Source organism: Gobius niger (genome assembly GCF_951799975.1).
Source record: "Gobius niger genome assembly, chromosome: 24".
NCBI classification, from domain to species: domain Eukaryota; kingdom Metazoa; phylum Chordata; class Actinopteri; order Gobiiformes; family Gobiidae; genus Gobius; species Gobius niger.
The window spans coordinates 11,936,410-11,955,003 of NC_136875.1; the positions used below are offsets into that span (position 1 = coordinate 11,936,410).

Below are 18,594 nucleotides of genomic sequence, written 5' to 3' on the forward strand. Positions count from 1 at the left end.
AGCTGGATAGGGACTCTCTGACAGAAGACTTGTAGAAGTCTCGCTCACTCTTATGATGTGGGGACAGCAGGTTCTCTCCAGAGCTGAAGAAGGTCTGATGGACGTGAAGAGCAGCCAGAAACTCCTGCACACTCAGGTGGATGAAGCAGTAGACCTTGTCCTGGTACAGACCTTGTTCCTCTCTGAAGACCTGTGTGAAGACTCCGGAGTAACGAGCGATCTCTGCAGCGTCCAGCCCACATTCGCTCAGGTCACTCTCGTAGAAGATCAGGTTTCCTTTCTGCAGCTGCTCAAAGGCCAGTTTTCCCAGACACCGCACCATCTCTTTGGTCTCTGGAGTCCAGAGAAGGTCTGCTCCTGTTCCCTCATGATACTTGATGTTCTTGACTTTGGCCTGAACCACCAGGAAGTGGACGTACATCTCAGTCAGAGTCTTGGGCAGCTTTGGTTTCTCAGTTTGCTTCAGAATCTTCTGTAAAACGACAGAGAGGATCCAGCAGAAGACTGGGATGTAGCACATGATGTAAAGGCTGCGGATGTTCTTGATGTGGGAGATGACGGCTGTGGCCTCCTTATCTTCTAACCTCTTCCTGAAGTACTGCTCCTTCTGTTCGTCACTGAACCCTCGCACCTCTGTCACCATGGAGACGCACTCAGCAGGGATCTGATTGGCCGCCGCGGGGCGTGTGGTTATCCAGAGATGAGCCGAGGGAAGCAGGCTCCCCCTGATGAGGTTCACCAGCAGCTCCTCCACTGAGGCGCTCTCTGTGGGCTCCGTCAGGACCCGGGTCCGGCTGAAGTCCAGAGGAAGTCTGCACTCGTCCAGACCGTCCAAGATGAAGAGCAGCTGCAGGTGTTCAAAGCGCCGCACTTCTTCTGTTCCTCTAAAGAAGTGATGGAGCAGCTGCACCAGGCTGAAGCTCCTGTCCTTCAGCAAATTGAGGGCTCTGAAAGAGAAGGGGAACAGCAGCTGGACGTCCTGGTGGGCTTTGCCTTCAGCCCAGTCCAGACTGACTTTCTGAGTGAGCAGTGTTTTCCCGATGCCAGCCACGCCCTTTGTCAGCACTGTTCTGACGGGCGCCTGTGTGTCCACGGGGCCTTTAAACATCTCCTCACATGTGATGGCCGTCTCTGCTCCACCTGGTTTCCTGGAGGCTGTTTCCATGTGTCTGAGCTCATGTTCCTGGTTGACCTCTGAAGCCCCTCCCTCTGTGATGTAGAGCTCTGTGTAGATCTGCTGCAGGAGGGCGGGGCTTCCTGCTTTAGCCACGCCCTCAAACACACAGCGACACTTCTGCTGCAGCTCAGTCTTCAATTTTGAAGCGATGTTCAAACCCGGCATCTCTGAAAGCACAAGTAAAGTCGGAGGTAATGCATTCACTCCCAACACTCAGTGGGAGTAACCAGAGCCGCCCCGGGGCAAACTGACAAAAACACTCACTGCTCTTCAGCTGCTCAGCCAGATGCTCCAGATCCATCCTCCTAAGGAAGTCCAGGGTGATGTTCAGCATCGCCTCTCTGTTCTGCTCCTGACCGCTGCCCATGGTGCTCTCTGTGGTGCTCTCTGTGGTACCGTCTGTGGTACTTTTTGGGGCCAGAAGCTCCTGGAAACTCCTCAGCTGCTCTTTGACAAACATCATGATGGCCTCCTCCAGCCGCTGGAACAGAAGCATCATCAGAAGGTGAGGACAGTTGTGTAAAGCAGCAGACACCAGTGGGAGGTCACACGATTTCTTTCCTTATTTGACTTTTATTTACCATGGGAGAGTCTCACTGAGATTTCAGAAGTCAGCACAAATATTTTGTCACTTATGCCACTGTGGCCTAGTGCAGTGGTTCCCAAACTTTTTGGAGCCGTGCACCCCCTGAAGCTTTGGGTGATGAGTCACGTACCCCCTACTGCAGTGGTTCTCAACCTTCTAACCATATAAATGTCTGTGTCCATAGAGTAATTTTAACCATTTTGCATTTAAAATAACTTATATTTGAGCAGCATGAGCTTCGTGGTTGTATAAACTACGCAGTGGCGGAGTGATCTGCTAGAAAATAGTCCCTCAAAATGTGATCATTCATGTGATGCAAGGTCAGTTATATTCCAAAAATTATTCTATCGACACAAACATTTATATGGTTAGTCTGGTGTTATAAGTGATTTGCCTCAGGTGCTCTGTGGAGCGGGTCAGACTGTTTTTAATGCAGGCTAGCTGATACCATAGACATGCACTAGCCTTGCATTAGCCTAGCACCACAAAACTCTTCAAACATAAGAACTGCATGAATTACAAAAAAAAATATCCCCAGGTACCAGCAACACTCTGGATAACTAGGAAATAAGGTATCCCTTTATGTAGCTGGTTGCCCGAATTTGTATGTACAAATTATCAATAAGTGATTTGTGAACTGTCCGTTTTGAGATCTCAATCAAAAATGTGCATCTCCAATAGAGTTATACACTGCGTTCCAAATTATTATGCAAATTGTATTTTTGTGTCAAAAAGGTTAAAAAAAAAAACTCATGGATGGTGTCGTGTCTTGGGGCTCTATGAACCACTGACATTAATCTGCGATGATTAGTTTTCAGGTTAAGCCCAGATAACCCTCGTGTCGCCTTCGCGGGTCTTTTTGACCCGCTGTCATGTTCCGGGCATTTGGATGCAAGGTGACACAAGGGGGCGCTCTTCCAACCTTCTCAGTGTAAACGTGAGTTGACTTTCTTCAGAGTTAGACTTTCGGTCAGACACCATGAGTGACAGTAACATGAGGCTAAACACAGTGAGCTCTTTGTTTCCAGTAAAAAGTCAGAAGCCTCATTGCTCTTCAGTCACAGACTGAGAAGTGAAGAAGAAAGTCATGGAGCTTCTGCTTTAGACAGAACTTCAGACTTCTGCTGCATGTAAGAGTCATATCATTTTCTGAAACTCAAATCTGTAGTAAAAACATAATATATGGAACATTATTATTACAAAAAGAAGAATCTTTGAAAATCCTGTATCTAATCAAATAAAGTTGTTATTTATTTTTTTACTCTCATTCTAAAAAAACAAAACAAACAAACCCTAACCAGTTGTATCTGCTGTAAAGTCATGTTTGTCCCAGTTCCTCTGAGTCATGGTGGGTCCTGGTGGACCATGACAGATGTGGACAGGACTGTGGTAGATCTACTTTTACTTTGGAGAAAATAGTTACTATAGTAACTGTTGAAGAAATGAACCTCATGAGCTTCTTCTGTAACATCTGTCCACATCAGTCCTGCTGCACCACGACTCAGAGGAACTGGGACAAACATGACCTACAGCAGAAACAAATTACCTGGCTTTGTTTTTTTTGTTTTTTTTTAAGAATGAGGGTAAATAAATAAATAATTTTTTTTTGACTAGATACATGATTTTCAAATATTTGTCTTTTTGTAATTGTAAAAATAATTTTACATAGATTATGTTTCTACTACAGATTTGAGTTTCAGAATATGATCAATCAATCAATATAAAGCACTTTTCATACCAAAAGTTATCACAAAGTGCTTTACAGATTACATTTGATATGACATGATATGACTCTCACATGCAGCAGAAGTCTGAAGTTCTGACTAAAGCAGAAGCTCCATGACTTCCTTCTTCACCTCTCAGTCTGTGACTGAAGAGCAATGAGGCCTCTGACTTTTTACTGTAAACAAAGAGCTCACTGTGTTTAGTGTCATGTTACTGTCACTCATGGTGTCTGACCTAAAGTCTCACTCTGAAGAAAGTCAACTCACATTTGTTGGAAGGGCGCCCCCTTGTGTCACCTTGCATCCAAATGCCAGGAACATACCAGCGGGTCAAAAAGACCCGCGAAGGCGACACGAGGGTTAAGGGAAAAACTACTGAAAAAGGATGTTCCACTTTATTATGCACATCATCATTTTCAAGCAATATGGGAAAGAAAAAGGGTCTCTCTGCTGATGAAAAGCGTGAAATAGTTGAATGCCTTGGTCTAGGTATGAAAACCTTCGATATTTCATGAAAGATTAAGCATAATCATCATACAGATAAGAGATTTGTGGTTGATTCAGACACACACGGGTTTGTGCAGATAAACGCACAATATGGACGGTTTCTGCCAGACAAACACATCAGATTAAGAGAACAGATGCTACAAAGCAGCAGACAGGTATTTGAAGCTGCTGGTGCCTCTGGAGTCTCCCTAACATCAAGATGTAGGACCCTCCAGAGGCTGCAGTTGTGCATAAACCTTCTATCTGGCCTCCCCTAAACGGTTAATTGAATGTTCATGAACAGAAACGGCTGCAGTGGCTCAGAAATACCTGACTCATTTTCAAACAGTTTTGTTCACTGATGAGGCCGTGTAACCCTAGATGGTCAAATCAATGGAGTAGTGAATGGTTGGTGAATGGCCACAATGTCCCAACAAGTCTGTGACGTCAGTAAAGAGGGGGCGGAGTCATGTTTTGGGCCAGAATCATGAGGAGAGAGCTGGCCGGCCCCTTTAGGCCCTTTTAGGCTCCCTGAAGGTGTGAAAATTACCTTTGAAAAATATGTGGAGTTTCTGACTGACAACTGTCTTCTATGCTACAAAAAGAAGAGCCGTGCTTTCCTGAACAAAATCCTCTTCATGCATGACAACGCACCATGTCCTGCTGTAAAGAATACCTCTGCATCACTGGCTGCTATGAGCATAAAAGGAGAGAAACTCATGATGTGGACCCCCTCCTCCCCTGACCTCAACCCTATTGAGAACCTTTGGAGCCTCAACAAAAAAACGTCTATGAGGGTGGGAGGCAGTTTTCATCCAAACAGCAGCTCTGGGAGGCTATTCTAACATCCTGCAAAGAAACCCAAGCAGAAACTCTACAAAAACTCACAAGTTTAATGGATTTAAGAATTTTGAAGCAAATGACCATTTTCAGTTAATTACAAGCTTTAAAATGTATTGAAATGATGAGTTGCATAATAATTTGGAACAGTGGATTTTGAGGTTTTTACTATATTTATTTTTGAAAAAAACACTGTTATCACTGGGAGATTTTTTCAACCATATACAAATGATCCTCTACCAGGTAAAGACTTGAAAATTATGCTGACTCTCATTTGAGTTGACGATTTAGAAACTTAGAAAAATGTCATTTGCATAATAATTTGGAACGCAGTGTAGACACATTTTTGGCGTCTGCACTGAAGTTTAAAACATACAAACCGTCACATACGCAGTAGTTCATTGCAATATTTTTATTTTTTATTTCAGTCTAAGAGTGTTGTCATCCTCCATGTCACAATACACTCCTGTCTCCCCCAATCTTCTCCTTAGACTCACCCCTACTACTACTACTACTACTACTACTACTACTACTACTACTACTACTACTACTACTACTACTACTACTACTACTATAAACAAATCTATAATGAATGTGTTTAAGCTACAATTAACATGGGCTATATGCACAGTGTCTCTGCGTGATTTCTTCCTGGACAACTAAATTGCCGCTGTCCTTCCTCCACCCCATCTCTTACATTCACAGTGAGCAGGTCCCTCACAAATGAAGAGACAGCTCAGGATTTGGTAAAGAACTGCGAGTTTCAGATGGACCGACACTGCAGCGTGTTAAAAACATCATGTCCGCTGTGAATCCTGCCCCAAAGGAAACGCCAGCGCTCATAAGGCAGGAGCTTTTGTCTTGGATAAACGTGTTAACAACTAAATGAAATTTAAACTACTTGCAGTTTGTGCTAGTTTTAATTTCTATTTTGCGTTTGACGTCGGCCCCAAGACAAAAGCACCCACCGTTCTGAACACAGAGGTTTCCCCCAGTGAAGTCGTTACAGCTCACGTAATGTTTGAACCTGCTCCAGTCACAGCCTAGTCTTTACTCGCTGTCCTTTACCAGATCTTGGGCTGACTCTTCATTTGCACGGGACCCTGCTCATTGTGAATGTAGAAGACAGAGGAGAGGATGAACAGCACCGATCTCACTGTCCAGGCTGAAATCACGTGGGGTCATTGTGCTTTGACAATTTCACCTATTGCTGTCCTAAATAAAAACAAAATAAAAGGACATGAGTTAGGTTTGACGTTAGGATGAGACTTGGGGATTCGAAGGGGGACGATGGGAGTTTTCCTAGTTGATGATGACCCAGGTGCAACTAGTGTGATTTTGAAGACTTTCCTCCTCCTGCGGTGCTTTCTGTTTTATCTCAGCTTCAGATTTCTCCAAAGCCATCTTCAAAACCTCCATCTCCTGCTGGTGTTTAAGTGTCTGCTCCACCAGCTCCTTGGCCTGAGACACCTGACTCTGCAGTTGTGCGTTGACCATATTTTTCTGGTCCAACTGGTTCGTCAGCTCCTCAGCATTTGCCCTGGCTTCTTCAGACCTTTCGAGCGCTGCTTTGAGGCCTTCTTGGAGCTCCGTAATTTTCCTCTCTAGCTGTGAGTTGACTTCGTTTTTCTGATGCAACTCTTCGTCCATCTTTGCAAGCCTCTTCTCAGCGTTTTTCCTGGCGTCTTCGGACCTTTCGAGCGCTTCTTTGAGGCCTTCTTGGAGTTCCGTAATTTTCCTCTCCATCTGCGAGATAACCATGTTTTTCTGGTCCAACTGGTTCGTCAGCTCCTCAGCATTTGCCCTGGCTTCTTCAGACCTTTCGAGCGCTGTTTTGAGGCTCTCTCTGAGTTCTGTTATTGTCTTCTCCAGCTGCACGTTGGCCACGTTTTGCTGGTGCAACTCTTCGTCCATCTTTGCAAGCCTCTTCTCAGCGTTTTTCCTGGTCTCTTCGGACCTTTCGAGCGCTTCTTTGAGGCCTTCTTGGAGTTCCATAATTCTCCTCTCCATCTGCGAGTTGACCACGTTTTTCTGATGCAACTCATTGTCCAGCTCTGCAACCCTCTTCTCAGAATTTTCCCTGGCCTCTTCGGACCTTTCAAACGCTTCTTTGAGGCCTTCTTGGAGCTCCATAATTTTCCTTTCTAACTGCGAGTTGACTTCGTTTTTCAGCATCAGTGCCTCGCTCTCATCTTTCAATTCTATTAAGGCCGTCTTCACCTTCATCTCTGCCTCTGTGACGGACCTTTCGCAGGCGTCTTTCAAGGTGACAATCTCCTGCTCGTGTATTTGTTTCTGCTCCTCGGACTCTTTCCGAGACCTGACAAGATCTCTCTGCAGTTCATCGTTCTTTTGAGACTTCTCCTCAATCTCCCGAAGCATCTGTTTCCTGAGATCCTCCGCATTCTCCTCTGTGATTTTTACTGCCTCTTCAACTGACTTTTTCACAGCTTGTTCATGTTTTTGTATCGTTTGCTCCAGGCAGCTTATAGTGAGATCTTTCCCCTCAATTCTCAGCTGCAGCTCTTTGCTTTTTTCTGCACTGAACCGAGCCTCTTCCTGGGACATCTGGACGGCTTTGTTCAGGGATAGCCTCTCTGTCTGAAGTCTCCTGACGGCCTCATTCATGTCGTTGAGACTGTCCTTGAGCTCTCTGCTCCCCTCTCCCTTCTCAAACACCTCAGTTTGGAGCGACTCCATCTTGCTATGTTGCTCTTCCATGAACGTTGTCACCTCCATCATCACAGACGTCTTGACGGCTTCGATCAGCGCTTTCATTTCTTGTTGCTGACTCTCAAAGTGTTGCTTAAACTCGGAGAGCTCCTTTCTCATCGCCTCCACTTGCGTTTTCGCTTGAGGAAGGACTTTTTGGGCGTGTTCCTTCTGTCGTGCTAATCCGCTGAGCCGCCTGACCTCGGCACCGAGCGATCGCCTCCATAGCCTCTCCTCATTGAGAGCGTGTTCTTGCAGGAGGATAAACGCCTCACTGCTTTCGTTGGTCCGTCTCAGGTCCTTCCTGAGCGCAGCCTTTTGTTCCTGCAGCGTCCGTACTCTCCCCCCCTGTTTTTGGAGCTGTTTCTTCTGCTTGTTGACTTGTCTTTGCTGTTGGCGATTGACCGTCTCCATCGCTTCGAACTCGGTGCGGGTCTGTCTGAGCTCTTGCGCTGTTTGCTCGTGGAGAAACGTCTGCTCCTGAAGCGTCTTTCGAAGGTCCATGTTCTCACTTTCTGCGTTTTGGAGAAACAGGGCCCTGTTCTCTAGCTCTTTTACACAGGTCTCTAGCTTCATCTTCTCCTCCTGTAGAGCTGAATTTTCTGCAGAAAGGTTTTTGACCTTTGCGGCGTTTATAACCGCGGCATTCGTCAGACACATGTTCCGCCGGGTTCTCTGCACCTGAATTTCCAGGGCGGCCTTCTCCTCTCTCTCATTTTGAAGCTGCGTCTGCAAATTCTGAGCTGTCTCCATTGCAGAGGTCAGCTGGAGCTGAAGCTCTTGCACAAGTAAGGCATTACGTGAAGGTTTCCTGCTGAAAAACTTCATCTTTGCAGTGTTTGTAGGGAAGTAACTTAACTGTAACTATTAAGTTTGCTTCTGTGGTTTAATTGTACGTGGCGTTGTCTCGATTGTGAGTAGATTATGATCTGATACAATGTAAGCTGCTCTGAGCATGTAGGCTATGGATAGAATGTGTTACTGTGTCACCGCGGAAACGCAGAACACTTTGGTCACATGACTTTAGAACATGTGACGAAAGAATCATAGAACCACCTTTGGAATCGCCCATATATGGTCATGTTCAAAGCAGCCAGAGGGAAAACGAGTTAGTGACCTCGTCTCCCATTCCTCCATCATTGCTTAAACAAATGCTGAATTATGTTTATTTTTCCATTAAATAAAGATACATGACATGGAGTGTATAAGTGGTTCAACAGCCCCTAAATATTTAAAAGACTAACAATGAACCAGGAAGCAAATGTTAGCTTCATGCTACATATGCTAACGTTAGCTTCATGCGTCATGCTACATATGCTAACGTTAGCGTCATGCTACGTAAGGACTGCATGAACAAAAAAATAAATAAAAAAATGTTCTTAAAATCAACAACGCTCTCGATAACTTGGAACTGAGGCCCTATGTCAAAAATCCTGAAATATCCCTTTAAGAGATTAATATCAAACCCAAACATTTCTGACTCTAAACTCAAGAAAGGAAGTCCATGTTTGTGTATATTAGCCACACAGTTGCATTATGGGTAGTGGAATTTATTCGGCCACCAAACAGTATTGATAGTTAGCGTAAAGCAACGAAGAAAGCTCTGATTTGGACCGTTTTAGCCGCTGGAAAGTTGATGATATAAAGTGCTTTTGTCGTCACCGTGGAGCTTGTAACAATATTAGCATAAAGTGTATTTTTACATCCAGGGCTGCGAACGGAGAGACAGAAACTGAATGAACTGAACGACCGTTCATATGTAGAGCTGCTGTTTAAGTGACGACCAGTCCTTGTTCACGTAGTTGGAAAAACTATGTGAGAAAAACATTTCTGACCCTCGAAAGCGACTGTTCAGGGTCTGAAACTGTGGCCTCAGGTCGCCGACATTCAGAACATTTAAACTGGAGTGAGAAATAAACACGTAGAGTTCTTTTTTTTCTTTTTTTTTGTCAATAAGGAGGTGGACAGTAAATTAAATCTTTTTTATTATAATTGTGACCAGAAAGATCCACGTACACATAGGCCATCTGAATTGACTTTATTAGTATTTTTTACGAGTTATCTGATGGTACAACATGGCTAATCGATCACTAATTTGACAGACGGAAATGGACCCACTATATTAAACATCAACGCCGTTTTGAAACTTTTCCCTGCGATTTCAAGACGAATTTAAATGATTTAAAAAGTGGCGGTGTCTGTGTCGGGCTGATCCCAGGTCCTGTCGTCCCCCTGTCCACTATGGTCCACTATGGTCCGCTCTGGTCCACTATGGTCCGCTCTGGTCCACTATGGTCCACTATGGTCCACTATGGTCCACTATGGTCCGCTCTGGTCCACTATGGTCCACTATGGTCCACTGTGGTCCACTATGGTCCTCTATGGTCCACTGTGGTCCACTATGGTCCTCTATGGTCCACTGTGGTCCACTATGGTCCACTATGGTCCGCTCTGGTCCACTATGGTCCACTATGGTCCACTATGGTCCGCTCTGGTCCACTATGGTCCACTATGGTCCACTATGGTCCTCTATGGTCCACTGTGGTCCACTATGGTCCACTATGGTCCACTATGGTCCACTATGGTCCACTGTGGTCCACTATGGTCCGCTCTGGTCCACTATGGTCCACTATGGTCCACCATGGTCCACTATGGCGTCCTGACTTTTCTCTCGCTTTCAAGATATTGCCAACATAAATATTTGCATTAAATGTCACTTGAGACTTACAGTCTTTAAACAAATGCCCGTAAGCCTTATTATTCACGGTTATGGCTCTTCTCACTTCCGTGTTCAGGCTGCACTACCTGAACTCGCTCACACATTTCAATGGCCGAGTGGTTTGTTTGGGCCGACATTAGGAGCCTGATTGACCCACACATGCTCAGTCGAGATGGACATTCGGCTTATCCTGTCTCCTGTTGTAATGGATTTAAGAATTTTGAAGCCGCTGTCACACAAGGGCTCCTATGGTAAAATATAACTTGACCTGTTAATATTTTTTTGATTGAAATAGCTTTTGATTTCAGTAAATATGACCTCCTAATGCTACAAATTCAACAAATGACCATTTTCAGTTAATTACAAGCTTTAAAATGTATTGAAACGATGAGTTGCATAATAATTTGGAACAGCAGATTTTGAGGTTTTTACTATATTCATTTTTGAAAAAAATACTGTTATCACTGGGAGATTTTTTTCCACCACATTTAAATGATCCTCTACCAGTTAGAGACTTGAAAATTATGCTGACTCTCATTTGAGTTGACAATTTAGAAAATCTTAGAAAAATGTCATTTGCATAATAATTTGGAACGCAGTGTAATGGCCCCCATGTGCCACCATCAAATTCTAACGTGAAACTCCTACTGTGAGTCTAGGCTGGACACAAGACAATGTTCTCACCATAAATATGAGCTCCAGCTGTTCGTCAGGCTGACCATCGAGACCGTCCGTGCTCCCCAGGACTCTGTGCACCAGAGACAGGATTTAATCTTTCACACAACAGGAGCAGAACAAGCTTCATGGATCAACAACTTCACAAACTGGGAACATGAAGGAGGATCGATAATAAAGAACTCAGAGTGATTAAGTATAGGTGAAATCAAATGTTGAGGATAAACAGAGAATCTCCAGGTAAATACATAAACACAGTCTGATAAATCGATGCAGCTGGACATGTGGTGGTAACCTCTGTTATAAATATAATCTGTTCTAAATACAGTATCTTTCTATAGATTTTACTGATCTTTGTATTGATAATTGTCAAATTTAACAGTGAGAAATTCTCACATTATAAAAGCAGGATTATCATTTAAGAAGTCTGCTTGGTTTGAATTAACTATAAAATAAATACTCTTAAGCAAAGGTGTGGTTCTGTTCTAGGATTTAATGTGTGGTTTGTAATGATCGTAAATTTCAATCTTTTTTTTTACGTCATGGCGACGCACAAACAAACAGTGGCCTCCCTCTCTCTTGGTACAGCTGAGGTTTTTTTTTTGTCTTTTTCTGTGAACTGCATTTGTGGCAAAACAGCTAACGTTAGCTGAAGAGCGAATGACATTTGAGTAGGGATGGGCAACGTTAAACGGTACCTACTCCGTACCGACCGAAAAGCTACAGTCGGGGGAGGTATCGAAAAAATTAAATTCTTTCGGTGCCAGTTTTCGGTTAAAATGGTTAAAATTATTCTATGGACACAGACATTTATATGGTTAGTCTGGTGTTATAAGTGATTTGCCTCAGGTGCTCTGTGGAGCGGGTCACACTGTTTTTAATGCAGGCTAGCTGATACCATAGAAATGCACTAGCCTGGCATTAGCCTAGCGCCACAAAACTCTTCAAACATAAGAACTGCATGAATTACAAAAAAAATGTCTCCAGAAATCGGCAACACTCTGGATAACTAGGAAATGAGGCCCTGTGTCAAAAATCCTGAAAAATCCCTTTAAGCGATGTCTCTTTGAGATGTTTTCATCAGTAGGTGGAGCAGTGAACTCTGCTCTGCTCCTCCCCCTCCCCTCACTTGGCCCCATCACCCCTCACTCCCCTCCACACTGCTTAGACCACACGCTGCTATGATTTCATTAAATGAGCTACGGAAATCTCATTCATCTTGTGTGAAACACACATAAATCTGCATAAATAAGATATGTACAAAGGAAATATTGGGATATTTACATTTATTTGCTAAACTGCAACTTTCAGCAACTTTTTTTGGACATTTAGGACATAATAATTCTATTTAGAACTAAATTTACAGCAAAGTACTTTTTTTCCCCCCGCAACCCTTGAACGCCTCAGCCTCTCCTCTGGTGCTGCTTTGCTTTGTGAGGAAAACCAAGGAGGAAAAAGAGCCGAGGCTCCTGTAGATATTGGATTAATAAACATGAGGATTTCAGCTGCATCAGAGCAGGTCGGCCACATGTTTGTCGGTTCACATCTTTTTGTAAACTTCTGGCATAAACTGTTAGCCGCTAACTGTGGCTGCTTCCGAAACGGGCAGATTGCTAAGAGCTCTTACGCCAAACCGGATGTGCGTCAGCGTCCGCCATGGCAAGTTGCCTCCGAATTGGTAAGTCAGTTAGGAAGTAGTTAGGAAAAGGAGCCTTGATGCTAACTATCATGGCCACTTTAGCATAGGGACCTCTGATGCTAACTAACCGGTGATTAGGAGCTATGTGCCATCCCACAAGCCACTGCGCCAATGTCTTTGTTTGGACACTATGTTGTTGTTGGACACTGTACACTAGGGGGCGACATGCACTTTTGTTTGGCCTGCACTCCACCAATAACTTTAAAGAAGAGGAAAAACTGCTGTTGGTGATGTCACTTCCCTTTCCCCTGTTTAAGGACGGACGGATTGTTCAAAATGCTGCTGAAGCTCTAGTTCCCTAACTGCATAGAGGTCTAACAGTTGACCCCATGAAAGTTTAAGGAGTTAGTTGCTAGTGTTAGTGCTTAGAGGCTACAATTTGATGGTTTCGGATTGAGCCTGTGTCTTCTGCTTCTAACATTTGCGATCTCTTATTCACGTGTTTGTGTTTACACGGGAACGATTTGTTCCCAAATTTAGGTTCTCGAGTTCCCTTTGAATATGCAAAGTATTAGACAGACTTTGTTCCAAATTGAAAAATGTCACACATCAACGACAGTTTTTAAGCCTCAGTTATTCACAACACGTCCACTTTATGAACAGATGAGCTCTTCATGCAGAAAGAGGGCGCCACCTCATGACATCATCAAAACTTTTTAAAAGGTTTTTCATCAGGCGCTGCATCAGAACAAGGTTAAAGAGAGAAATAAGATTAACCCTGTACTGTCCTCCAGCTGTGATCCAGGTAACAAGAGCAACAAAAACCCGAGGAACTAAAGCTGAGCTCACTCTGAAGATTTGTTTCTGAAGAGCAGACCAGCGTCTTTGGAGCTGTCACTCTGCAGCGACAGGCAGCTCTCTCCAGACCCCGACCTGCAAGAAACAGCGCCCCCTGCGTTAGTCCATCATATTCCTCTTCATGTGTGAGAGCAGCTGACACCCCTGGTTCACAAGTGTTATGTCTAAGTTTTGATGAGCTGGGGGGGGTGATTTATGAAAGCTTTATACGGGCACTTTTATTATTTGTTACCAAGCTTTAGTGTTTTATAGAAAATTCCTGTGTGTGTTAAAATCTAATTTAAAATGAAATGCACTGAAAGAAAGCAATCACCAATATAAGAAAATGTATCTGATTTAGTCTAAACAAATGTGAGCAGTGGTTTGATTTGTGCCAGGAGCTTTTGAAACTTACTTCATTGGTCGTGTGTCTGTTCTAAACAACAGCGGAGCGTCTTTGGAGCAGTCACTCTTCAGCGAATCACAGCTCTCTACAAACGGAGCTCTACAAGACAGAAAAACACTTTAGATTACAGCCCGACAGTTCCATGTGGAGGTGCGGGGGAAAAGACAGTAATTACAGGCGTAACTAAGGTGGACAAGGCGTAAAGTAAAGTTCAAAGAGCTTGAACTGTGCTTTAATCTTTATGAAAAATGTCAGGATGAAGAGCAGGGAGAGACAATCGGGCAGAATATTCCATGTCTCCATTGTGGAGACAAGTCATGAGTAGAGAAAGGAAACATCATTTTAGCTTTTGTATTTAAAATGCTTTTAAATACCTCATGACATCATTAAGTGGAACAGAGTGGAAGGAAGAAATGACAGAAACCTACTTGAATTAAGAGATTCAATCTAAAGTGTGAGTAGATTTGGTCTGGTCTTAGATAAAACATCTTATCACCAATGGAACAAGTCATTATTCTCTTAATTGAGATTATCTTGTATAATTTCAAGTGAAAAACAAACCTTTTTAAAAGTAAAAGTTCATTTGTCTGATTTCAAAGTGGGTTTTATGCTTGTTCCATTGGCATCAGCATTTGTATCTTTATCTTAGATTAGTCCAAACAGACTCAAATTCAACATAAATCACCTTTATTCAAGCAATTTTAAGTCATTTATCTCATTTAACATGGACATTTTTCCCAAAAATTGGCCCTTCATCAAGAAAACTCACCTACCCCTGCTTTAAGGTTAGGGATAGGTGTACGAGTAGTTTGGATTATTCTATTTTTTATTTTATTTTTTTACTATTTTTTTTACTTTTGTTGCTTTATACAGAATTTGTACTTTTTTTTCCGAATACAAGCTCATAAAGTCATGTGTAAGACGTCTGGTTAAAATAGACTCCTATTAACCTCTTATCCCCCACCTGATTCGTTTAAAGCAGGGGTGTCCAAAGTGCGGCCCGCGGGCCAAATGTGGCCCTCAGACCAATTTTTGGTGGCCCTCGGGCTGCTTGCTGAATCGGTTCACATCATCAGAGATGGTCCTTTTTATTTAATACGTAATAATTCTACACAATTCTAACCGAACAACTAGCATTTTATTGGGAGACAGAGCTGGCATTAAGGTTTTAAGCATAAATAAAGGCATGAGGCACAATTTAAACCTCTGCTACTCGAAGGTTTCGTGGAACTAACCACCGAGCCATGGCCCTTTACCCCGTGTACGCTCCAATATGTGGCCCCCCATGAAAAAAGTTTGGACACCCCTGGTTTAAAGTGTTGTTTTGCCAATCAGGGAGCGGCTGGCCTTTCCCAACCTATGAAAAAAAGTTCGTCCTGACAGTGGAGGCCCCTCTCAAACCTTGAAATGGACGGTGTTTACATAAAATAAGACCTTGTTGCTGTTTATGCCACTTTTTGAACTAAATGCCCAGGTGGCAATGTGATTTTTGAACTGGCTGTGAACTTTTCAAAAAAAAAAAAGAAAAAAAACATAGCTTGATTTTGATTTAAGTGCTTATTACTCATACCAAATGATTCATATAATAACGATACAACAAATATATCATATCAAACAAAGCACAAAGCCTTATTATTCTCTAACTCCTTCAAATGTAACACTGAGAATAACTTTTTACCCTTGATATATATTATATCCTATATTATATTCTTGTGTTGCAGAAATAAGATTAACCCTGTACTGTCCTCCAGCTGTGATCCAGGTAACAAGAGCAACAAAAACCCGAGGAACTAAAGCTGAGCTCACTCTGAAGGTTTGTTTCTGAAGAGCAGACCAGCGTCTTTGGAGCTGTCACTCTGCAGCGACAGGCAGCTCTCTCCAGACCCCGACCTGCAAGAAACAGCGCCCCCTGTGTTAGTCCATCATATTCCTCTGCATGTGTGAGAGCAGCTGACACCCCTGGTTCACAAGTCTTATGTCTAAGTTTTGATGAGCTGGGGGGGGTGATTTATGAAAGCTTTGTACGGGCACTTTTATTATTTGTTACCAAGCTTTAGTGTTTAAGAGAAAATTCCTGTGTGTGTTAAAATCTAATTTAAAATGAAATGCACTGAAAGAAAGAAATCACCAGTATAAGAAAATGTATCTGATTTAGTTTAAACAAATGTGAGCAGTGGTTTGATTTGTGCCAGGAGCTTTTGGAACTTACTTCATTGGTCGTGTGTCTGTTCTAAACCACAGCGGAGCGTCTCTGGAGCAGTCACTCTTCAGCGAATCACAGCTCTCTACAAACGGAGCTCTACAAGACAGAAAAACACTTTAGATTACAGCCCGACAGGTCCATGTGGAGGTGCGGGGGAAAAGACAGTAATTACAGGCGTAACTAAGGTGGACAAGGCGTGAAGTAAAATACAAATGGCTTGAAAAATGTCAGGATGAAGAGCAGGGAGAGACAATCGGGCAGAATATTTCCACGTCGCCATGGAGACAAGTCATGAGTAGAGAAAGGAAACAACTCATCATTTTAATTTCTGTATTTTAAATATTTGAATGTTTAAAGCTCATTTATGAAGAAACTGATGGACGGAGAATAATGCACTCACCTCGAGTCTGTGCTGCCCCCTGCAGCTGCAGCCTCGTCGCTGCGCCCCCGAGACGCCATGGTCTCAGTTCTGTCATACAGGAAACAGGTCAAAGCTCAGACTTTTTTTTTTTTTTTTTTTTTCAAGGGACAGAGTCAAAACAGACAGGCTGGAACATAAGTCTGAAGGTTGCATCATAGTGCTGAGAGCAGAAGCTTATTTGCAGCACTTAGATGGGCTCGCAAAAAAGTTACAAGACTAAAGCAGGAATAAACCCACACCAGCCTTTGGTCGAACCGCACAGACAATCAGATTCAGGAAAACAAGGATGAAAACAAGGATGAAAATGTGAAAAAAGTGAGAAAACATTGACGAAAAAGTGACAAAAAAATGTACAAAAAATGACAAAAATTGACAAAAAATTGACGATAAATTGAGAAAAATTTGACGAAAAATTGAGAAAAATTTGTCGAAAAATTGAGAAAAATTTGACAAAAAAGTGGTAAGAATTTGACATAAAAATGCAAATAATTTGATGAAAAAGTGACAAAAAATTTACAAAAAAGTGAGAAAAATTTGACGAAAAATTGAGAAAAATTTGACGAAAAAGTGATAAGAATTTGACAAAATAATTCAAATAATTTGATGAAAAAGTGTCAAAAAATGGACAAAAAAGTGAGAAAAAATGGACGAAAAATTGAGAAAAAATGGACGACAAAGTGATGAGATGAGGTGAGATGACTGCCCAACAAAAAAAGTGATGAAAAAAAATCTGATGTGAGGAAAAAGATCAATATAGTTTTGTAGGTCTTTCAAATGAGGCGTTACACTGGCCTGCAGGATTTGGGTAAAACTGAACTGGAGAAAACGCTCTCGGTTCAGGCGGGAGTTAAGAGGTTAACAAACAGGATTTATGCACAGAAAAAGTATTTTGGGGGTAAATTTTAGATTTACACAGAGAACTTCCACACTCTCAGCATGAGCGTTGTTTTCTGCGGGTCTGGGATGACGCAGCGCCGTCGCTTAGCGGTTTTGGCGTAAACCTGCGAATGAAATGGCGCTGCTGTGTTGTCTTTACCCGAAACATGAAGCCCACCCTTTTATTCCCACAGCTCCCGCACTTTCCTCTTTTGAGTTCGAGCCAAACCAAAGTGAACTCACCTCCTGCTCCCCTCGTCTCCTCTTCACTCCAGTCCTTCAGTCCTGCTGCGCGTGAAGTGAAGAAACTGAAGTGCGTCTTGTTAGTTTCGGTTTTGTTTTTGTTGCGTAACATCCGTGACGGTATCGGCTCTTTTTCACGAGTCGGATCTCTATTGTTTTTTTTTTTTTTATGCACATGCGCAGATGTAGCGGAGCAAAGGCAAAACAGATGCGAATAAAGGCCTGTGTGTCCATTACTGTGGCGCAAAGTTTAATTTATGACTCGCATTGGATGTTTAGATCGTGAAAAAGAATCGATGCAAATTCAAGCCAGTCTTTTGACTCCTCCTCCTCCTCCTCAGTTTTTGTTTTTGTTTTTTTTATTGCATTGATAGCAAAATAGCAAAAAAAAAAACTGAGACGAAAACAATGATGAAAATGTGACAAAAAATTGAGAAAACGTTGACAAAAAAGTGACGGAAAATGGATGAAAAAGTGGCAAAAATATCACAAGAAATTGACAAAAAATGACAAAATGTGACCCAAAAAAATGACAAAAAAAAATGATAAAAATTGACGAAAAAATGACAAAAATGTGGCCAAATGTTACAAAAAAGATACAAAAATGTGATACAAATTTGACAAAAAAATGTTTAAAAAAATTGACCAAAAATGACAAAAAAATGACAAAAATGTGATGAAAAAATGACAAAAAATGAGTTAAATACCCAACAAAAAAATGATGGAAAACAAATCTTGATATATGAGAGAGTATCACTAAAAAAATGTGTTAAGTTGGGTTTCTGCTTAGAATATTTACATTTGTGAATAGAAAATTTGGACAAAAGGGTAAGTAAATGAACCCCTTAACTCCCACCTGAACCGAGCACATTTTCTCCAGTTTGGCTTTACCCCAGTCCAAAAGCTTCTGGAAAAAAGGTGTGAAAATAGCAACAAAACTGAGACGAAAACAATGATGGAAATGTGACAAAAAAAATGAGAAAATATTGATGAAAAAGTGACAAAAATGTGGCAAAAAACTGACAAAAATGTGAAAAAATGTGACAACGA

The 18,594-nt window shown here is 42.3% G+C and overlaps 3 protein-coding genes across 3 annotated transcripts in view; all 3 read right to left on the minus strand.

The window, feature by feature from the left end:
- Positions 1-18,594, minus strand: part of LOC306982459 (NLR family CARD domain-containing protein 3-like) — a gene marked incomplete at both ends in the record, with an annotated part of 160,469 nt that overhangs the window by 8,957 nt on the left and 132,918 nt on the right. The gene's annotated exons all lie outside the window — the stretch shown is intronic.
- LOC306982415 (NACHT, LRR and PYD domains-containing protein 6-like) lies at positions 190-662 on the minus strand. Its single transcript, XM_079582354.1, has 2 exons — positions 313-662; positions 190-276 (listed from the first exon to the last, which is right to left on the minus strand). Coding segments are annotated over exons 1-2 (333 nt in total). The 5' UTR covers positions 644-662; the 3' UTR covers positions 190-274.
- On the minus strand, positions 654-16,463 carry LOC306982460 (protein NLRC3-like; the record flags this gene model as incomplete). The annotated part of the gene is made up of 7 exons (XM_079582395.1): positions 654-664; positions 721-1,344; positions 1,442-1,658; positions 10,929-10,992; positions 15,608-15,691; positions 16,011-16,100; positions 16,405-16,463. The coding sequence occupies 7 exons, from the start codon at positions 16,461-16,463 to the stop codon at positions 654-656; spliced, it is 1,149 nt and encodes a 382-aa protein (XP_079438521.1).